Source organism: Filicampus tigris, chromosome 22 (genome assembly GCF_054856515.1).
Source record: "Filicampus tigris isolate MCC_2025a chromosome 22, RoL_Ftig_1.0, whole genome shotgun sequence".
NCBI lineage: Eukaryota > Metazoa > Chordata > Actinopteri > Syngnathiformes > Syngnathidae > Filicampus > Filicampus tigris.
In genome coordinates, this window is record NC_141238.1 from 3,924,074 (window position 1) to 3,943,116 (window position 19,043).

Genomic DNA, 19,043 nt, shown 5'->3' on the forward strand with positions numbered 1-19,043 from the left:
GTTATTAAAAAGTTAGTTTTTGGTCCATATTTTGGCATCGACAATCAAGCAGGTCACATACCTCACTCTCAGTTGTGGCCGACTTGCTGGAGCTTTGGTTGGAAATGTTTCCATAATTTCCACGGAGTACTCTGTTACCCTAAAAGGTGGGAAAAAGTATGAGCCGTTGCAATTAGAATGTGCTGAGGAATATCGATTTCGCTCATGAATGGATGGATGTTCGTTCTTCTTTCCTTTCTGGTAGACTGGGCACAACAAATGCATTACTGCCCTCCAAAGGTCAAGTGTCCAACACCAACCCAAATCTAGCACCCATTCATATTTTTGGGACAACCAAGTGTTGATTTTTAAAACCTGCAAAACCACAAGCCCCTTTCCCGCTCCGCTAGTGATTTGGAAGGATGTTTTGCGTTGACAGTTTATTCAATGAATCACGCACTTTTTAATAATAACGTTAGGCTGTACAAAAACAACCGCCAGGGGGAGACAAACTTTCGCCTGACCTCGAATTGAACCTCGTCGCTTTCCGTAAACATCCGGTTAGCAAGAAGCCTTTCCGGTAAATGTCTGCCAGCGTTTCGAGTGAGTATTTCAAACATTTTTAAACTCTAAATGTTGTATTTATGTATGTACACAAGGTAGAAGCATGTTTCTGTACTTAGGCCCTCTAGTTTGTTTATTGTTACTCTCTACGTCACTGGAAGCTGGCTATGTCAACATCTAATGTCAACAAAGGGTGGCTAGTCAACAAGCACGCCCACAAATTGAGCACAGGTGTCAATCAAGAGTAAATCATGGAACGCGTGGACTTGAATGTTGTTTGGTGTGTCACAGAAGCTGATGTCCAACAATGGAAGAGTGATGGCTTCACATGCTGCTGGCCTTCCACCTGCACATCTCGCGACTAACGTCTACAACAAAGGTAGTGCATGCTGCTTTTTCTTCCCTTCGGTTCTATGCAGCGCGTGCCTCGATCTGGTGGATCAAAACATGAGCTACACGTGCTCAAGCTAAAGTTGAATGCTGTTTTCCGAATTGTTTTTTAATCAAAGCCCGACAGTAGCGTGGTGGTCCCGGGCCACTGTTAATGCAGAACCCTGCCTTTAAAAAGACATGGTGTTCAAGAAATACACATTCTATTTTTAATTCGTAACATATCAAGTTGAGCACTAAAAATATTTATTCTGAAATAAAAAAAGTCCACCACGATTCTTATAGTCTAACATTATAAAAGTTAAAAGTGTCAGATTTGAAAAATTGCAATATTACGAGAATCAAGTGGTATTTTTACAAGAGATGACAGAATGGTATCAGAGCAGCAGTTTGCCCCTTCAAGTAGTTCTACTTTGGACAAGCTTTGAGCAATATTAGACTCTGTCTGTACGCATGGCACATCATCAAATTATTTCAGTATCTGAACTTTGTGGCCATTATTGATTGAAAGGAGCATTAGTTGCTTATTGTATATTTGGTGTTGACAAAAAGCCAGGAGCTGATTGCTCAAACGCATGCTTTACATGTGTGGCCACTTTTGGGAATCCACACAAAAATATACCACTTTATTCTGGTAAAATGACAAATACTTGTGAAAAATGTTCAGTTTTATTCTCTCAATGCTGGAATAGTTGAAAAGTATATCGTCGCTGTCATGTGAAAAACACTTATGTCCATTTTTTTCAATTGTATTTTTATGTTAATGGTGTTTCTGCAGGGGCAGAGTCACGGGTGGGCCTGGGTGTGCACAGGCCCATCCAAATTGACAGACTGCCCGCCCAGTGAGATTAATGAAAAAATATATTCTTTAACATTTTTAGTAAACGATTATTAAATTATTATTTTATTTTATTTTTTTAAAATTGGACATGTGTTTTTCACAGGACAGCAACGATATTCAACTTTTGATGTCGAGAAGTGTGTTTCTCATTGCTTTTGTTTTGTTTCCACCTGACCAGATGGAGGAGGCTTCAGGTCCAAAGGTGCAGCCGACGGTCTTGCGGGCCATGCGGACGGGACGGCAACCTGCATTTGGACACATGTGAGTAGTCAGCAGTGCTGTGTGCTTGAGGAGCTGATGTGTGACGTCACATTCTACCACAAGGTGGACGTGAGTGCGCCGACCTTTCTCTCACTGAACTTAAACTTCTGCGTCATGTGCTCCACGAACATCATCAGACACTTCTGGACATGTTTATCAATGACATTGATGTGGGCCGAGTTAGTTTTTGACTTACTTGGCTCACATGAGTGTCATTGAAAAACATTCCCAGGAGTGTGTGACGATGATGTGCAGTACATGGCACTTAGTTTTTGTGCCAGTGCGAGATGTCGGATGTGCTCACGCCCCCCTTGGTGCCACATCTACTGTGTGTGCATCATTAGAAGGAAGTGACATCACACAGCAGCTGATCAAGCATACAACACTAAGGCTGCTTCCATCCGCGGCCTGTCGTCAACGTTTGTGTGTGCAACTTGCGCTGGCCCACACAAATGTTGCCTGGTCAAATGCTTTGTCATGTCAGCTTTTCTGTACAATAAATTGTTCAACTTGAACGGGAGTCTTTGCGTTTTATTGGTAAATCTGCCCTCAATGCATGCAAGTGGCAAGCTCTTCAAAGGCTGCTTGAAGTCTTGAGGTGAGAGTTGCACATCAGTCACTACTACTGTGGACACAAGTGTACCATTACTACTCCTGTTTGTCTCCACATGACTCAAAACTCGAGATCTTTCAATTCATCGAGCTTTGGGTCATGTGAGATGGATGGGAACAGTAATAAGCTTGTGTTCCATGGAGTGACTCAAGTGCAACTTTCACCTGAAGACTCAAAAGTGCCTTTGAAAACCTATCTCCTGCTATGACCGCCCCCTGAATCCACCCAAATTCCATTCCACCAATCACAGGGAAGCTCTAATTTGCATAGCCATGGCCCCCAAAAAATCGACCAATCACAAGACATGAGTTTGTATGGCTACGCCCACTTTTACTCTGACCAATCACAGCGAAGTGCTAATTTGCATAGCCACGCCCACACCCAATCAGAACGCGGGAATTTGCATAGCCACGCCCACTTTGACAACCCGGACCAATCATGTTGCTTCAAAATCGCATAGCCACGGCCACATTAAATCCCTCCAATCACAGCCAAGCTCATTCTTAATTCCACCAATCACAGCCAAGCTCTAATTTGCATAGCCACGCCCACGACCAATCAGAACAGAGAGATTTGCATAGCCACGCCCACTTTTGACAAGCCGACCAATCACAGCTCTTCAGATTTGCATGCCGCGCCCACTTTAAATTCCACCAATCACAGTGCTCCTAATTTGCATAACCACACCCACTTTTCCACCAATCACAGCTTTTGATCCTCCTTGCTCCACCCACTCCCAGAGCCATCAGCGAATCACGAAGCAGTATTCCAGCCTTGCTCCACCCACTTTCCAGCATCTTTTTTTTTTCCCCAGAATTTTTTTGAAAATAAAAATTTTTTGAAAAAAAAATTTTTTTGAAAAAAAAAAATTTGGAAAAAAAATTCTGGGGAGAAAAAAAAAATAGAAAAAAATTTTAGGTTTTTTTTTTTTTTAGTTTTTTTTTTTAAGCTAAGATGTTTTTTCTAAGTTGAGATTTTTTTTTTTCTAAGTTAAGATTTTTGTGATGTGTTTGTGAATGAAGTAGAGAGTTAAAGTAGTTGTTGTAATCAAACTTTATTACTTTTGCAGAGTATACAATGACAAACAAGTTACAAGTTGGATGACAGTCTGCTCGTTGCTGGCAGAGTGGCCGGGCGTCAGCAGGCAGAGTGGCCGGGCGTCAGCAGGCAGAGTGGCCGGGCGTCAGCAGGCAGAGTGGCCGGGCGTCAGCAGGCAGAGTGGCCGGGCGTCAGCAGGCAGAGTGGCCGGGCGGCAGCAGGCAGAGTGGCCGGGCGGCAGCAGGCAGAGTGGCCGGGCGGCAGCAGGCAGAGTGGCCGGGCGGCAGCAGGCAGAGTGGCCGGGCGGCAGCAGGCAGAGTGGCCGGGCGGCAGCAGGCAGAGTGGCCGGGCGGCGAGAAGAACGACGTGGACCTTAGACAAAAAGGCATCCGTGAGTCAAAAAGTTAAGTCAACCTATGGTGCAGAATAAGATGTTTTTTGCCTTCAAACAGGTAAAGACTAGTTGTTTACAAGTTGGATGACAGTCTGCTCGTTGCTGGCAGAGTGGCCGGGCGTCAGCAGGCAGAGTGGCCGGGCGTCAGCAGGCAGAGTGGCCGGGCGTCAGCAGGCAGAGTGGCCGGGCGTCAGCAGGCAGAGTGGCCGGGCGTCGCAGGCAGCAGGCAGAGTGGCCGGGCGGCAGCAGGCAGAGTCGCCGGGCGGCGAGAAGAACGACGTGGACCTTAGACAAAAAGGCATCCGTGAGTCAAAAAGTTAAGTCAACCTATGGTGCAGAATAAGATGTTTTTTGCCTTCAAACAGGTAAAGACTAGTTGTTTACAAGTTGGATGACAGTCTGCTCGTTGCTGGCAGAGTGGCCGGGCGGCAGCAGGCAGAGTGGCCGGGCGGCAGCAGGCAGAGTGGCCGGGCGGCAGCAGGCAGAGTGGCCGGGCGGCAGCAGGCAGAGTGGCCGGGCGGCAGCAGGCAGAGTGGCCGGGCGGCGAGAAGAACGATGTGGACCTTAGACAAAAAGGCATCCGTGAGTCAAAAAGTTAAGTCAACCTATGGTGCAGAATAAGATGTTTTTTGCCTTCAAACCTACCACAGGTAAAGACTAGTTGTTTCTGGGACTTGGTGGTCACAGCTGCATGAGGATTGAAGCTGATCATGTTCCTTGCTGCCTAGAAAGGGGAGGAAAAAAAAAAAAAAAAAAAAGATCAAAAGAAGTTGTCTTGAGGATTGTGCAGTGGTTAGAATTTCAAGAGCGTACCCTCCAAGTGTAAATGTCCCCCACTCCTCAGGCTGCCTCAAAGTTCGGCTTCAGCACCTCGTGGATAAGAAGCAGCACGAAACCAGTTGCACTCGTCTTGGGCTGTGAGCAGGTACTCCATCTTGCGCCACACTGGACACAAAGAGTCAGTCAACTTTGGAACATGCTAGCTGGAATGAAATGTGCCTTCTCTTACCAGCACAGGGCTCCTCCTCAGGCAGCTTCACCCCAGTGGCTCCATCTGCGTGACAAGAAACATGTGAGTAAACGCCAATTATTACTAACCCGAAATGCAGCCATGTTTTACTGTACGCTTGTGCAGCAGCTCCTCATTGATGCGGTCATCTGGCACACCGTGGCAAGTTGGACGACATGGCCAAGTCTGCAGTCGGCCAGCTCCTGAAACTCTGGACAAACAAACAAGGGACCAGGCAAGCTGCCATTTAGTACGTTTATTTGCATGTCTCAACATTGAAAATGTCGGCAGCTTTGAGGACCTTCCGCATGTTGATGCACAATTCGTCTCTTTGCCCAGAAGGGTCTCGGTGGCACAGTCCCTGACGTCACTCTGACAGGAAGCTGCACTGCATGCCAAGTCAAAAGAAAAAGCAGGTGAGTGCTCTTTAAACTTAACACGCAAAGTTTATTTAGCTTGTCACCTGACAGGAAGTTGATCATGACGCCATGTTTCCTGAAGGCCTGCACCAGCGCCACCTAGAACGACAAACAGTCAAGCACTTTGATTCACAGAGTTAGTCTTTGCAACAGGTCCCAACCTTGTGCTCTGCTTCACGAATCTGGTTCCTCAGCGCCACCTGGTGGACAAGAGCAGGACAAACATGGACAGGAGAAAGGTCAAGTATCTTGCTGAGTGTTCTGACCACAGCTTTGGTAAAATTGCGAAACAAACATGTCAAGCATAACATTTAAAAAAAAACAAAAAAAAAAAACACCTCACTTCATTGGATCTTGGTAACTTTCCTCTTCAACAGCAGGGCGGTGGCCTGAAAGACACGGTAACGTTAGCAAGCATTCTACTTTCCAACATTCAGCCTTACAAGCTAGTGGCTTGGCAACCTGACATTTGGCAGATCAGCAAGTCTCATGAAGCCATGTCCCAAAAAGACACAGGAAGTCAGCCATTTTAGGCTCATTCGGGCCTTTCAAGATGTGAGCCTGCAGTAAGAATAAGCACACAGTCAAATCCTTTTTTAAAAGTCTGTTTAATGATATCTTGTGTTTCTAAAAACAGGAATTCTGCCATTTTGCAGTCAATCTGGCCGCTCTGTTCAAGATGGAATCCTGCGGACAGAAATGAGACAATTAGACACTTTATTAAAACGCTTTACTTTACCTCTTAAGTCACAGGAGTCGGCCACTTGAAGATTTGCACCTGTGGACAGAAATTCACAATTAAACTGAATGAATCAAGTTGATGCATGCGTGTGAATTGTCCCAAGTTTTGTCTACTTGCCTTCGTCAAAACTGCGCTGCCGTTCAGATGCTGAAAAAGGTTGGAGCAAACGCTTCGTTAGTTGGTATAGAAATTGCCATAATGAAATGCTTAAATTATTGCGTTCATCCATGTATCAGAATGTACGCACCCCCAAAAATGCGTTTTGCTGCAATTTGAGGTCGTAGAAGTTAATTGCGAACGCTAGAGCAAACGTTTTAGCTTAGCATTTTAGCAACGCCAAAAGTGCCACTTTTCGTTCAAAGTGAGCAAAAGCCCCGAGGTTTAAGAAGCTATTAAAGAGTGAACACTCACCTTGTCAAAGTTGTCGGTCATCTTGTGGAAATGCGAGCGGCGCAGCAGCTGGACGAGGGCGACTGGAGCTGTCAGAGGTGAGAAAGAATGTTTCCTCCGTTTGGCTCCACTTATATAGGTTTCCGGTTATTACGTCACTTCCAGGAAAAAAAAAAGTTTTAAAAAACGTACAATTTATTTAACACACAAACTAATAGTAAATAAACTAGCTACAAAGCGAAAGATCTAGTGGACAGCAAGTCAGTTTCGCCGGGGATCGTACCCGGCTCGTCCGAGCCACGGGGGTAGGACTAATCCACTCGACTATAGCGTCACATAGTAACGCCCCTTTTAGAGTTCTATTTATCCAATTTGGAAATGACGTATGGGGTCAACGTGTAAGCCTTCCTATTAATACAAACAAACGACCGTCAATTTTCCATGAGTGATAGTCGAGTGGTTAAAGACTTTACGTTTGCTGCAGGGTGCTCGGGTTCGAGCCTCGCTCAGGGCTTCCATTTAATTTGGAAACGGGAGCGCAGGGTGGGAATCGAACCAGGGTCGCCTGAACCGCACGCAAAGTTTTAGACCATTCGGCTATCAGATCCGTGCCGCGACAAAATTTTTAGTCATATTTATTGTGCCTCCATTTCAATATTTTTCATGCTTAACACGCCACATGGACTTCGTGGCAACCTCACGACCCACCACCGCTCTGCCCAATTCGTCTTCTTCACCAGTGTGGCTTTGGTCGGACCGGTTGGTGTCCCCCTCCACCATGCATCTGAAAGTACCCCACCTTCATCACGAAACCAGTCCTGCCTCATCCACTTGTAACTTTTGATTCCGCATTCTCTTTTTTTTTAACCAGCTTCCATGTTAGCATCGCTGTGTCTACATATATACAAAATGTAAAACGACGGTCACACCACAAGGCGGCGTTGCTACCAAAGCTCACTTAAAATGATTTGATATGTATCTTGTGTTTTTCTCCAAACTTTCCCATGTTAAAGACATGTCCTCAGGAATTGATTTAACCAGATTTTTTCTGCTTTTATTGTCAAGCCACATATGTTTCAATCATACAGAGGCTCCATTGCGAGTCACTTTACAACTGAAGGAAAGAGGCAGTGTTGTTTGTTACTTTACAACTGAAGGAAAGAGGCAGTGTTGTTTGTTACTTTTGCTTTATTAGAAGAAACAAATAAAAATTAAAGACATTGCACTTTTTTTTCCTTCCACAGTCCAAGTTAACCCCGGGAAACACATGTGGGGACACCCGGCTGTCCTTGGGGGTGGCCAGCCTGGTCATCTGCTGGTCTTCGTGACTTGGTTCAGGCTGGTAGAAGACGCAGGGCATCGTGTGTTCTCTGCTGGGGTGGGGGCACAAGTTTAGGACACTTTATAAGGTACACATGCACAATCCAATACAAGAACGTTGGCAAAAATATGACGCAGGCAGTGGTTTTATTTGACCATCTGTCCATTCTGGTTTGCAGTAGAACTGTGTGATAAAATTTTATATCATCATGACATGAATCATGCTACATTTGCCTTAAAATTGCACGAAACAAACGGTAATTTTCTGTGATCTTTGATTTCATTAAAACAAAAACATTTAATTATAAAGTACACATTTTATACAATTTATACAACACATTTCAATATGGTGGTCACATTGATAATATCTAGTAGAACCACCACAAGGAATGCAATAAAGTGCAAAGAATTCAAATAAACACAACACAGTGCGTCAAGTAACATTTAAGCATGCATAATTATCCAGTAAATTTATTTCCTGGCACTTTAACCCCCTCTTCTCATGCTGGGAAAGAAATTACAGGACTCCCTCAGTAGCAGCAAGGTAAATCTCACTACATAAGAGGATTGTATTGTGCGATAGACATTTTACATCTATATGTATTTATATGTGCAATATATATGTATATTGTTATATCGCACAGCTGTAGTTTGCAGTGTATCTCAGTCCCTGAACTTACTATGATCCGTGTAGGAAACGTGAATTCATGACAGAAAGATCAATATAGAGTAAGTATTCTCTAGTAAGGAATCATATTTGCATTGTTCAATCTTACCTTATAACAGAATAAATAAATTGTGTGTGTCGCGTCAAGGGACATTTCTGTTAACATACGTGACCACAAGAGGGCGTTAAAGCTGCACTAATCGCAGAAGACCTTTTGTCTTTCATATATGACTGATTTGAATTGATGATTAATATTGCTTCTACATGGCAATGTCTAGTTTGAAAGACTAGCACATACTATTGATGAGTATAAAAATACATACAAATATATTTTTTTCTACTGCTGCCTTTGAGGTGCGTTAGAAAACACTCGGAAAATATAATCGTCTGCACACTCACCAGCTCTCATCATACCGGCTTTAATATGCACCAAAAAAAAAATACAAATTCGAAATTAGGCGCTTATCGAATCGTCAACTGTGTTTTTGTTTACTCTCCCCTGCTAGTCATAAACCGCTATTATTCCCCGCCCCACAATTTCCAAGTGGTCTGGATCGAAGCGCTGAAATCCCAATGACGTATGACGCGGAAGTAGGAAGTGCAACTCCATTCACGTCCATTTGACAGCTTCTTCTAAGGTCGTCTTTTCTCACTTTGAACTCCACTTGACAGTCGTCCCCTATGAAACGGAGCGCCACCATGTTGCCTGTTAAGAACTTGTGAGTGGTCGAGTGTAAAGAAGAGACGCGTACGTACCCAGTCTGAGCAAGGGGAATTTATGAGAGTCGTCTGTCGTGCCTTCTTCACCGGGAGGCGATCAAGCACTTCTGATGTGTTGACTGGAAGCATTCGTGCCTTTTCGCTAAACGTTCATGTTGTTCAAATTGTTATGATGCCACGCGAGTTGATACGCCCCGCTGAGATATGATTGGCTGCTGCATTCAGGTAGCCTACGCCCTACTTCATCCGGAATACCCAGAATGCAGAGCAGCAAAACATCACATTTACCCGCTTTTGAGGCTGAACGCTTATAGCTGTCAGATTGCAGGCTATTAACTTCATCACAATGAGTTTTACAGTGCAGAATTTGTTTCACATTTAATACAATTCGAAGCATCATTATGATCACAACAGAAAAAAGAACAATCAATTACTGAGCTGTCCAGTCGCCTTTCTCCAGGTTCCTCCAGACAGAGAAAAGGGTCAAACACTGAGTATGATAGTTGGTCAGGAAAACCACTGATCCTAAAGTGAAAGTTAACCCAAACATATTTTTTTCAAGAATATGTTCTGTGCAGGCCCACTAGTTGAAACAAGGCGTTCTGATAAATGTTGCGCGTGTGAAAAACAGTTAATCCACCTGTTTTTAGCCATCTCTGGTGACAGCCATTTTGTAAAATGACATGACAGTTGCTCAGGGCTTTGGTAACGACCAATCACAGCTCACCTGAAACGGAGCCATTATTAGTTGTTACCTGAGCAACTCTGATGTCATTTTCAGTCGACAGAAGTGATAAAATGGCCGCCCGCTTGAGATGGCTATAAACGGGTGGATTTTGCTGCTTAACTCATATTCCAAAAAGGCAATATTAAACTGCTGTGTTTAAAAACAAACATGTTTGGGTTGACTTCCCTCTTTAAGAAAAGGAAGAACTACGTAAGGTCTCTGGATTCATTCTTCATTGTTTCACTATCACCTCCTGAGTAATGCTAGTCATTCATTGGTATTGTCCTGATTGCCTTGACTGACATCCTCAACAGCACGACTTCTTGTCCGCGGATGTGAAGGTACCGTTGACTGGACGGGAGTTAGTCCTGAGTAGAAGTCGAGGCCTGCTGAAGCTTTCCAGCTCGTCCTGCTGGACCTGGAGGCCGTTACGAGACAGGAGCTCCCTCGCCATCAACATGAAACTCTCCTCCACATTCTGACCCTCCTGGACGCATACATATGGAAAGCTGCCATGTATGTTTCCTGTCAGCACTAGTAGAACGACTGTGTTTTACTAGTTGAGTTTTCCCCAATGCTATATGACACTTCTACAATTTCTGTAAGTGAAGTTTTGTTTTTGCTGTTTTTTTTTTGTTTTTTTTTTGTTACCTTGGCAGATGTTTCCAGGGCAGCAAGTGCGCCCCTTTCTTTTGCCAGACTGCAAGCCTCCTCAAACAGAACCTCACGCTCCTCTTCCAAGTCACATTTGTTACCTGGGTTGACAGGGACAGACATTTGTTCATTAAAAAATTGATTCATTAGGAAACGTTTTTACTGAAATGAAAATGTAGCGGGACAACCAGAATTGTGCAGACTCTATATCTTAGTTATGTCACATGCTGATGGTATCACTTGTTGCTAGGCAGGATATGTGAAGCCCGATTTTTAAAATGGTGGTTTACTATTAAAATCAATACAATTATTTTTTATTTTTTAAATCTATTGTCCATTATTCACTGAAAATCTTTTGTGCCAATGAACTATGTTAAATTGAGAGAAGGAGCTTCATTTAGCCCTGTTAAGTTAAGTCACGCTCTGCTGCCATCTTGTGACATCTACAGGCAATAATAAACCTTTTTGGGGCCGGGGTCAATTACTAGCAGATTTGCACAATTCGCTGCAAAAATGCTGCAAAGAAAATTTCTCAATATTCAAATCAAACTTTTTTCACGACACTGCCACCTGCTGGATGTGGCGAAAGCGCACACTCACCGATAAGAACCAGCACTACGTTGGCCGCCCCGTAGAGCTCCACCTCCTGTATCCAGTCGCTCACCGACTCAAAGGTGACGCGCCGCGTGATGTCATAGGTGATCATGGCGCCGTGAGCGCTGCGGTAGTAGCTCTGAGTGATGGTCCGGAAGCGTTCTTGTCCCGCCGTGTCCCACACTTGCATCTGTTAAACAGTATTAGTCAAGAGATGGGGAAAGTACTCATACTCAGTACCTAAGTAAAAGTACTGATTCAACTCCTGCATTGAAGTAAAAGTTAGAAAAGACTGTGTTTCACAATAAAGCATGTTGTATCAATACAGCTGGTAAGAAGGTAGCATGAATGTTTATCATCCACACAAACGGGAGCAACTCTGTTACTATGGCAACAGGTGCTGTAGCAACCCTCATCAACTGCACTTGTTTACTGTAGCATCTACAGCGGGGAAAGGGGAACCAGTTTTTCTGAAGTCCCCTGAGGGCCATATGACATGCATATAGCTAACTAGCTATTAAGCTAGTTAGTAAGATAGTATCGAGAGTTAGATGCTGTTTGTTAGCTTGTCTGTTTTTCATTATGTACTAGCATTCAGCTAGCGGAGTTAAAGTCAACATTTGAAAGCATCAAAGGATTAATGACTCTTTTTTTTTGAAGGTTTGTTATGTTCACTATGCCAAACTGCTGCTTGTTGTTAAGTGGCTTGATGTCACCATACAGTGCTAGTATCTCAACGTTTTGCTAGCAAGTCAAGGCATGCATGGCCCACCTTGAAAAGTGGGGTCACTTGTTTCTCAAGGTACCACTGTAGCATAATCGGCAATCATTTTCAACTTTGTCACAATCAGCTGACTTTACTAGCATGTTTTCAACAATGTATCAACTTTTACGGAACCAATCATGATGCATCCCATCTGCTTATCAGCAGTTCTGTCACTAAGACGTCACACAGAGGAACCTGAAGAGCCGGTTCTCGGTTCCAGAGGCCTGTCGGACTTGTTTTGAACACTCCGGCCAAAAGCTCCCTTGTAATTAAAACGCATAAAAGTTCCGCTTAATGGCTTTCACAGCCATTTTAAACGCTGATTTTAGCTCAGATGGGCGATCGTTACAATCAGCTGACACCACAAAAACCAAAACAAAGGCAAAAACAAGGGTCTAATTTTAATACTTCCTCAAGCCTTATCTTTGCTATCAGTCGTCACATGCTGGGACTTCTTTGCCAGACTTTGTCTGATCGGGTTAGATATCAAACCTCCCTGAAGGCTGGTTAAATTGAAATCAATATGTTACTGACCTTGACTTTCTTGCCTTCAATATCCAAAGTGCGCACAGTGAAATCCACTCCAATGGTGTTCTGCTGCTTCTCTGAGAAAACACCCGACTTGAAGTTCTGGACCACGCAGGTTTTCCCGACATTGGAGTCTCCAATCAGGATGATCTTGAACAGGTAGTCGAAGGAGTCGTCATGTTCCGTTCCCGGGTTCTGCATCCTGGAGGAACGGGGGACGGAAGGGACCCGAAATTCTTGGGCTGCGGGGATGCCGAGTGACGTTTGACGATTGGGGAAAGTCAATTTGCACAAGCAAATATATCTCACCGCAGGGTAAATTGGAGCAAGCGTGCCCACATCGATCTCGTCCGACCAGTTCCTGAGCACTCTTTGTCAAGGTGTCAAATTGTTCTGTTCAAAGGTTAAAAAGTTTGTCACATTTTCCTCGCTGTTTCCAAGGTTTTGGTCTCTGCTTGCAGTCTCTGTTTTCAGGCCCTCAGGCGGCAACCCTCTCGAAGGGCAACTGCAGCAAAAAGCACATCCCTTAATTCCTGGGCCTTCTGAGTTAATCCACTTGACAGAACGTTTTTTTTTTTTCTATCAGAGAAATAACACAAAAGAAATTGCTTTTTCCGCCGTAATCCAGTTTGCAGTCTTATCCACCTGTTATTCCTTAAGTCTTGTCTTTCCTTCCCATATTAGTACGATCAGTCCTCTTATAGCGACTTCAGTTCCTCCCCTCTCTGTCTCGCTCTCTTCATAGCACCTGTAGAAACAATAGAAGCCTGCCCTACCTGTTCTAGATAAAACAATGTCACTGTTCCTTTAAGGCTGCTGCATTGTGGGAAATGAAGTTCACCCGCACCGAACCTCATTTGAATTGCTCCGGGCTTTAAACGGTATGAGCAATGATGCAGTTGATAGCCAATGTATGGCTCATCATACTACGAGCCACTTCTAATGTTTACAGGCAAGTTTCACCAATATTATGTGTGACCACAAAGTCACAAGTCACAAAGTCAAAGTCACAGGCTGCTGACAAAAGACGGACCGGCAAACTTTAGTAAAATGCCCACCTCCGGGCTAAATAACGCATATACCAAAAATATGTTGAGAGAGTATAAAGTTAAAAACAATTTGCAAACATCGAACAAGATTTTGGCCCATGTTTGAAGGGCCATAATCGGCCAGCTATTTGTTTTCAAAGCTCAGGTTAAAAAAAAAAACACTCAACGTTAACTGTGTCCAAGATTATGCATCAAGGACGGATAAAACTTTTGAAATAATTCAAAAGCCTGTTCATATAAAAGAGAAAAGCATGCTAGGAAACAAAGCCGAAATAATTGCAATGAGGCTCACTTCATTACTTTGTTTTCATTAATGCAATACACAATTTGTGTGTGTGTTATTTTTAACTTTCTGTTTGGTTCCGAATTATTTTTTGCTGTTGCTGTATTTTAAGTTTCATCCATCTTACCTATACTCAGCATGTCAAAATTTGACAGTTAGAAAATAACATGACCGAAATGTATTTTCATAGAGGGTTCAATTTTCAATTGATAAAATTATTCAAATAGGTCCAAAAGATGCGGGTGTAAGTACAGTCCCAAAACAAATGGGATATTGTTTCCTCATCATTCGAACAAAAATAACATGTTGAGTCCATGTTAGTTTTATATTTTTGCAGCTGTATTTTTAACATCGATAAAGTATTTTGAAGGTAACTTCTCTCACTTTGTTTCTAATTAAATATTTCCTAGGCAAAAACCAAGTGAATCTCCAATCTATATCTTCATGTAGATTATTCCAGTAAACAACTGCTGCAGGTTTGGAAACAAAATCCCTTTGAAAAATTTCCCTTATACAAAAATGTGATGCTTCGACACTTAATAGTGAGCATGTATTACCAATAAACAAACCTCTCGGATCAAATTTCAATTTTGAATGTAACCATTTGTAGTTCTTTTCTAGTTATGACCGCCTCTGCATCTGTCGATTACGTCATATGTGACGTCGTCGAGGCGATTGATAGAATTCCGACTGTCCCCGAACGCAGCAACATCCAGCGCATCGCTGTGACGTCGCCGCACGCGTTCGGATGCCTTTACGTCCTAAACATCACCAGTACGCATCTCTGCCGGTTCTCCTTCTCCCGTGTGCTTTCGGGGCGTTGTCAAAGCTGGGGGTCTGCGGCGGCGGCGGCGACATGCAGCGGAACGCGGTGGTCGTGGTGGCGGATAAAACGAGCCTGAAGAGGCCGTTCATCTTCGCCTGCGCCGTCAACATGGTAGGTGCATTTCCGCCCGGTTGAGGGATAAATTGATGCAACTTGTGCAAAACGAGGCCTCGGGGACGACCGCCTTGTGCACGGTGCTGCATGCTTTAATTTTGGGGGTTGGTTCCAATATTTGCGGTTCAGACTAGAATAGAAATGACAGATGACGTCACGTGGACGCCATCCATCAGAATGCACATTTTTGAATGTGCTGTTGTGGAGGCCAAAACGACATTCAAGCGCGTCTAATGACTACTTGGTAGTCATTTGATATTTTAAAGTGAGAATGCATATACGTACACAGGTACTATTATTATTATATATTATCACTATGTATTACGCTGCATATAAGTGTGTACGTCTACTTTTGGCCCATGCGTACGTTTTAAATTCACTTACTTAAGGGAAACCCTACCACTGGCCTTAAAACCGTAACTATAATTTAAAACCCCACAGCCCTGACTTGAAGCCATGATTTCAAACCTTTACATGTTACAATATATTAAAAACGGTAATGATTCAATCAAATGTATTGTGTGCAAGTTAACAAAAAATAAAAAACCTCAATAACACAAGTTTAAAACCACACTTTTCCTAAAGGTGAAATGCCAATGTCCTAAAAAGTTAATTACAACTGAACACTCCCTAGGTAGTGGTTCTTTTATTTACCACTAGAGGGAGCCCAGACTTTGAGAATCCCTGATTTATATTGTTGTCAAAGGACAATAATGGATGGATGGACTTTAATTTTTGTGACCCCCCCACCACCCCGCAGGCTCTGTGCTTCTTCATGCTGACCATGACGGCGGTGGGCCACCGGGACCTCCTGCAAGCGGGCCAGGTGGGACTCCTAAAATGTTGTGCTTGTGGCGAGCATCTCTTCCCACTGGCGTGTCCTTGAGCGAGGCCGTGAATTATCGTCACGTCACGTGCATGTGACCCTGAACTTTCACCCCACCCTCCCCTTTTTTACGGCCTCGCTGCCCTCGTCACATCCCTCGAAAAACAATCATCAGAGCCAAGTAAATAACAACAAGAATATTTTGTGAATGACGTTATAGTTTGAATATTTTTGTGATCAACACTGTTGAACATAGAATCACATTAGCTGGCTATTAAACATACTTAGTGAAACACTATGAAATCCACTTGGTTATTTTAACTCATAATTTAAACTTGAACTGCCTATTCATGTTTTTATATCATCTAATAAATATTTAGTCATTTTTAATTTGTTGACCTCGCTAGTACTAGTGGTGTGAGATATATAAATAGAAATCTCTACCTGATTATTTGTGTCATCAGCTGGTGTCCAACGTGTCCGTGGTCATTTTGTACATCCTGGAGATCGCCTGCCTGCTGCTGTCCGTGCTCGGCGTGTTCGGGGTCTGCACGGGGAGGAGGTGGTGTTTGATTCTGGTAATTTCATTCTCTGTATCCCAATGTGCGCTATCAACAGGGGTGTGTAGACTTTTGAATCCCACTGTGTGCAGTTTGCAGCCGGGATGGCAGCAGCCAGTCAAACGATCATCGTCAAAACAGCGCTAAGCTACCAGGACATTTACGAGGTAGACTATACACGCACTGTGTATTCATTTGCAATCCGACTCAAGAGGCTCTCTTTAGACAGGTGTGGCAAGAGAGGAGTCCAAATTGCTGTCCATGATGCCTCTGAGTGCCACCAGCAAAGTCAACAGGACCTTACTTCATAGTATTCAAGCACATGTAAGCGTACGCCATTCGTCATCAATACGGTATATTACCATTGCTAGAAATGAATGGAGTGGGTTGTACGTGTGTGTGTGTGTGTGTGCTTACCAGTTTAAATGCTGTGGGCTCATCGAAGGCTACAAAGATTGGGGCACAGCCATCCCCGCTTCTTGTCATTGTCAGTCGCCAGGGAAATGCGTGAGTATTCCTATTAGGCATACACAGTATACAACATGCAGGCCAGCAAAATAAAATAAAATTGAGATTCGGTTACTCTATTTAATGGTGAGTTGGAAGTTCAACTATTTGATTCAAATCTGAATTTTTGAAACAAACGCAATATTTTGTTATTCTAACATGTTTTAGAATTTTTGCATATATTTTTTTGCAAGCATCAATCACCAAAGGATGGGCATGTGAATAAAAACAGAATTGCATTATCTCCTAATTTAAAAAAAACTCATCAAAATCAAGAAACTTAGCAATGAAATACTATTATATTTAGTTTTGTAAATATATTTTATAATTTGAAGTTTTTCGCAAATGTCACAATAGGATGGGCATTTGGAGAATGCAATTAGTTGGAAGTTAGACATAAAGTTGAAAAAAGTTACATAAATAGTAGAAAAATCAACAAAATGGACAAATATTTTAAATAGTCGATTTTTTAAAAGCATTTCCAAAACTAAATATTGATCCAAACATTTTACATTTTGAATATATTTTAGAATTTATAAAAAGAGCATGTCCTCAAGGGCAAGTGAAGTTAAAAAAAAAAAAAAAAACATAAAAAAGTGAACAATCCATCCGTGTCTGATTTGAAACTCAATTCAACAACATAAACTGCAGTCTGAAAGGTACCAAAGTTACAAATAAGTCAAGATACTGAAAGGAAATACTGACAACTTCACCTGTATGCGGATCCTCCCTCCAATCACGGTTATTTAAACAAAGAAACAAAAGAAACCTCGAAAGCAAAGTTAAAGACATTTTTTGTAAGCTCCAGATTCACCCCAAACCACCAAATGTTCTCACTTCCTGTTTAGCTTCTTCTTTGGTTACTGTGGCGGCACATACTATCTGCGCTTGACGTAACAGCGCCCTCTGTCCATTCCTGGAAGCACTGCCAGTCATTGACATAGTTTTTCCATTCCATTCCATTCTTATCAGATACGACTGCGAGGCAGCGCCACTCTGGGGGCTCCAAAGAATCAATATGTCTATCAGGAGGTAACATTTACATTTATATTTTTTGTATTCATTTATATTTAATAAGTATTACTGTGTTAAATCCACAGGCTTGCCTACCAATCTATGTCTCGGCATTGAAGCGAGCATTTTCTTTGGCCATGGGAATTAAATTTGGAAGTGGAGTGTTCTGGGTAGGACTCTCTCTCTCTTTTTTTTTTTTTAATCACTTTTTTAATCCCCATCCCGGCATTAATGTGCAACTTTTTTTTTTTTTTTTTTTCCCCCCCCAGGCTGTTCTGCTGGTGATGAGCTTAAAGCTGATGGTGCAGATGAAGCGCAAACAGGAATTCATGGCGCTGCTCCAGTCCAATCGCTACGTCCCCGGTGCCTTCTAGTCATCACGGAGCCAACCTTCTATGAATTTGCACATGTACAACACAATATGCTGTATACCATGAATAACCAGGCCGTCACTTGAAATGCACGTAAACCTGACATGTAACCCGAATGCATTTTGCCTATAAACGATGGTCCCGTTTTAACATTTATCAAGAACAATTATGATCTGTACGATTATCTTAGCAGGCGTTAACCAGCATACTTTCCCAGCATGCACTGGGGGGGGAATAACATTTCCACACACCTAGAAAGGCAGGTATGAATATGTTGTCGAAATGTATGTAACCGACTCCTTATGTATGTAGCACAGTGTTGGCAATGTTATATAACCAGACCGCTACAGGTTTGAATGGCGAAACGGCATTAAACAGAATTGACTGAGAATGTTACCGCACATTGTATAAGGTACACTGGACACCTCAGTTTGGATAAAAGCACATGTACGGAGTCGTAATGTTTGATTTCGCAAAGGCTTCTTATCATTGATTTCATCCGTTTCATTTCATTTGCAGGGCAAATGGGTGCAATTAGAAGCCAATCATGTATATGCTTCGTGCATTTTTTTGACTGCTCCCCCTCGTATCAATAGATAATGTAATCAGTTATGTAATCTACTTGATTGTAAATAGCGGGAATAAATGTAATAATTGTTCCTTTTGGTTGTTTTTTTTGGAACACACACATGAATAGTTCATTATTAAAAGGTAAAATCTTAAAGTGGAAGTCAACGCAAACATTTTTTTCAAGAATATGTTCCCAGCAGGCCCAGTAGTTGACACACGGCATTCGGATTAATTTTACATTTGTGGAATATAAATTAAGCAGCAAAATGCACTCGTTTTTCGCCATCTCCGGGGGCGGCCATTTTGT

General features: G+C 42.8%; 5 protein-coding genes and 1 long non-coding RNA gene across 17 annotated transcripts in view; 3 read left to right on the forward strand and 3 right to left on the reverse strand.

The window, feature by feature from the left end:
• Nucleotides 1–217, reverse strand: part of ccdc146 (coiled-coil domain containing 146) — a 71,188-nt gene extending 70,971 nt beyond the window's left edge. For both annotated transcript variants that reach the window (XM_086022017.1, XM_086022016.1), the window contains exon 1: nucleotides 62–217. The gene's annotated coding sequence lies outside the window, so the exon portion shown is untranslated. The remainder of the gene's footprint in view (nucleotides 1–61) is intronic.
• A 299-nt stretch (nucleotides 218–516) lies between these two features.
• LOC147126549 (uncharacterized) lies at nucleotides 517–6,333 on the forward strand. Its single transcript, XM_086022796.1, has 13 exons — nucleotides 517–582; nucleotides 835–922; nucleotides 1,953–2,035; nucleotides 3,774–4,077; nucleotides 4,190–4,384; nucleotides 4,497–4,674; nucleotides 4,925–5,005; nucleotides 5,093–5,152; nucleotides 5,219–5,339; nucleotides 5,429–5,505; nucleotides 5,662–5,747; nucleotides 5,886–6,063; nucleotides 6,146–6,333. The coding sequence occupies exons 2-6, from the start codon at nucleotides 841–843 to the stop codon at nucleotides 4,646–4,648; spliced, it is 816 nt and encodes a 271-aa protein (XP_085878922.1). The 5' UTR covers nucleotides 517–582; nucleotides 835–840; the 3' UTR covers nucleotides 4,649–4,674; nucleotides 4,925–5,005; nucleotides 5,093–5,152; nucleotides 5,219–5,339; nucleotides 5,429–5,505; nucleotides 5,662–5,747; nucleotides 5,886–6,063; nucleotides 6,146–6,333.
• LOC147126550 (uncharacterized) lies at nucleotides 3,684–6,952 on the reverse strand. 6 transcript variants are annotated; one of them, XM_086022801.1, is made up of 14 exons: nucleotides 6,662–6,952; nucleotides 6,368–6,397; nucleotides 6,248–6,286; nucleotides 5,976–6,069; nucleotides 5,670–5,897; nucleotides 5,553–5,607; nucleotides 5,391–5,477; nucleotides 5,201–5,300; nucleotides 5,090–5,134; nucleotides 4,894–5,025; nucleotides 4,726–4,800; nucleotides 4,465–4,643; nucleotides 4,158–4,365; nucleotides 3,684–4,058 (listed from the first exon to the last, which is right to left on the reverse strand). In XM_086022801.1, exons 5-9 carry the CDS (start codon nucleotides 5,817–5,819, stop codon nucleotides 5,107–5,109), a joined length of 420 nt encoding a protein of 139 aa, XP_085878927.1. In that variant the 5' UTR covers nucleotides 5,820–5,897; nucleotides 5,976–6,069; nucleotides 6,248–6,286; nucleotides 6,368–6,397; nucleotides 6,662–6,952; the 3' UTR covers nucleotides 3,684–4,058; nucleotides 4,158–4,365; nucleotides 4,465–4,643; nucleotides 4,726–4,800; nucleotides 4,894–5,025; nucleotides 5,090–5,106. The 6 variants fall into 6 exon arrangements, with proteins under 6 accessions (XP_085878927.1, XP_085878928.1, XP_085878926.1 ...); XM_086022802.1 differs by having other exon boundaries at nucleotides 5,971–6,069; XM_086022800.1 differs by lacking the exon at nucleotides 6,248–6,286 and having other exon boundaries at nucleotides 5,971–6,195; nucleotides 6,662–6,914.
• Nucleotides 6,953–9,030: 2,078 nt separating this feature from the next.
• Nucleotides 9,031–17,646, reverse strand: LOC147126551 (ras-related protein Rab-19-like). 5 transcript variants are annotated; one of them, XR_015084722.1, is made up of 10 exons: nucleotides 17,495–17,646; nucleotides 16,692–16,791; nucleotides 16,159–16,261; nucleotides 13,262–13,364; nucleotides 12,926–13,121; nucleotides 12,623–12,818; nucleotides 11,329–11,512; nucleotides 10,726–10,829; nucleotides 9,384–10,561; nucleotides 9,031–9,306 (listed from the first exon to the last, which is right to left on the reverse strand). XR_015084722.1 is itself a non-coding variant. In XM_086022234.1 (8 exons), the coding sequence occupies exons 4-8, from the start codon at nucleotides 12,955–12,957 to the stop codon at nucleotides 10,382–10,384; spliced, it is 696 nt and encodes a 231-aa protein (XP_085878360.1). In that variant the 5' UTR covers nucleotides 12,958–13,364; nucleotides 16,159–16,261; nucleotides 16,692–16,791; nucleotides 17,495–17,646; the 3' UTR covers nucleotides 9,031–10,381. The 5 variants fall into 5 exon arrangements, 1 of the variants encoding a protein (XP_085878360.1); XR_015084719.1 differs by having other exon boundaries at nucleotides 12,926–13,364; XR_015084720.1 differs by having other exon boundaries at nucleotides 12,926–13,364; nucleotides 17,487–17,599.
• LOC147126552 (uncharacterized) lies at nucleotides 9,221–11,209 on the forward strand. The gene is made up of 2 exons (XR_015084723.1): nucleotides 9,221–9,346; nucleotides 10,416–11,209. It is a non-coding gene; the product is annotated as an uncharacterized LOC147126552 (long non-coding RNA).
• LOC147126553 (tetraspanin-8-like) lies at nucleotides 12,427–18,825 on the forward strand. 2 transcript variants are annotated; one of them, XM_086022233.1, is made up of 9 exons: nucleotides 12,446–14,885; nucleotides 15,649–15,714; nucleotides 16,179–16,292; nucleotides 16,367–16,441; nucleotides 16,500–16,598; nucleotides 16,695–16,781; nucleotides 17,754–17,813; nucleotides 17,882–17,965; nucleotides 18,065–18,825. In XM_086022233.1, exons 1-9 carry the CDS (start codon nucleotides 14,697–14,699, stop codon nucleotides 18,167–18,169), a joined length of 879 nt encoding a protein of 292 aa, XP_085878359.1. In that variant the 5' UTR covers nucleotides 12,446–14,696; the 3' UTR covers nucleotides 18,170–18,825. The 2 variants fall into 2 exon arrangements, with proteins under 2 accessions (XP_085878358.1, XP_085878359.1); XM_086022232.1 differs by having other exon boundaries at nucleotides 12,427–14,885; nucleotides 17,882–18,825.
• Nucleotides 18,826–19,043: the final 218 nt, after the last annotated feature.

Excerpts from the sequence above, each read along its gene's own strand:
- LOC147126550 (XM_086022801.1), bottom strand. The coding sequence starts at position 5,819 with ATGTTATGCTTGACATGTTTGTTTCGCAATTTTACCAAAGCTGTGGTC. Across the intron at positions 5,608-5,669 it reads TTCGTGAAGCAGAGCACAAG|GTGGCGCTGGTGCAGGCCTT; the intron begins GTTGGGACCTGT and ends TTGTCGTTCTAG. Across the intron at positions 5,135-5,200 it reads AGCTGCTGCACAAGCGTACA|ATGGAGCCACTGGGGTGAAG; the intron begins GTAAAACATGGC and ends CTTGTCACGCAG.
- LOC147126553 (XM_086022232.1), top strand. The coding sequence starts at position 14,697 with ATGCCTTTACGTCCTAAACATCACCAGTACGCATCTCTGCCGGTTCTC. Across the intron at positions 14,886-15,648 it reads TCGCCTGCGCCGTCAACATG|GCTCTGTGCTTCTTCATGCT; the intron begins GTAGGTGCATTT and ends ACCACCCCGCAG. Across the intron at positions 16,293-16,366 it reads GGAGGTGGTGTTTGATTCTG|TTTGCAGCCGGGATGGCAGC; the intron begins GTAATTTCATTC and ends CACTGTGTGCAG.
- LOC147126549 (XM_086022796.1), top strand. The coding sequence starts at position 841 with ATGTCCAACAATGGAAGAGTGATGGCTTCACATGCTGCTGGCCTTCCA. Across the intron at positions 923-1,952 it reads GACTAACGTCTACAACAAAG|ATGGAGGAGGCTTCAGGTCC; the intron begins GTAGTGCATGCT and ends CCACCTGACCAG. Across the intron at positions 4,385-4,496 it reads CCTTAGACAAAAAGGCATCC|AGTGGCCGGGCGGCAGCAGG; the intron begins GTGAGTCAAAAA and ends CGTTGCTGGCAG.
- LOC147126551 (XM_086022234.1), bottom strand. The coding sequence starts at position 12,957 with ATGTGGGCACGCTTGCTCCAATTTACCCTGCG. Across the intron at positions 11,513-12,622 it reads TTGAAGGCAAGAAAGTCAAG|ATGCAAGTGTGGGACACGGC; the intron begins GTCAGTAACATA and ends ACTGTTTAACAG. Across the intron at positions 10,830-11,328 it reads CGTAGTGCTGGTTCTTATCG|GTAACAAATGTGACTTGGAA; the intron begins GTGAGTGTGCGC and ends CTGTCAACCCAG.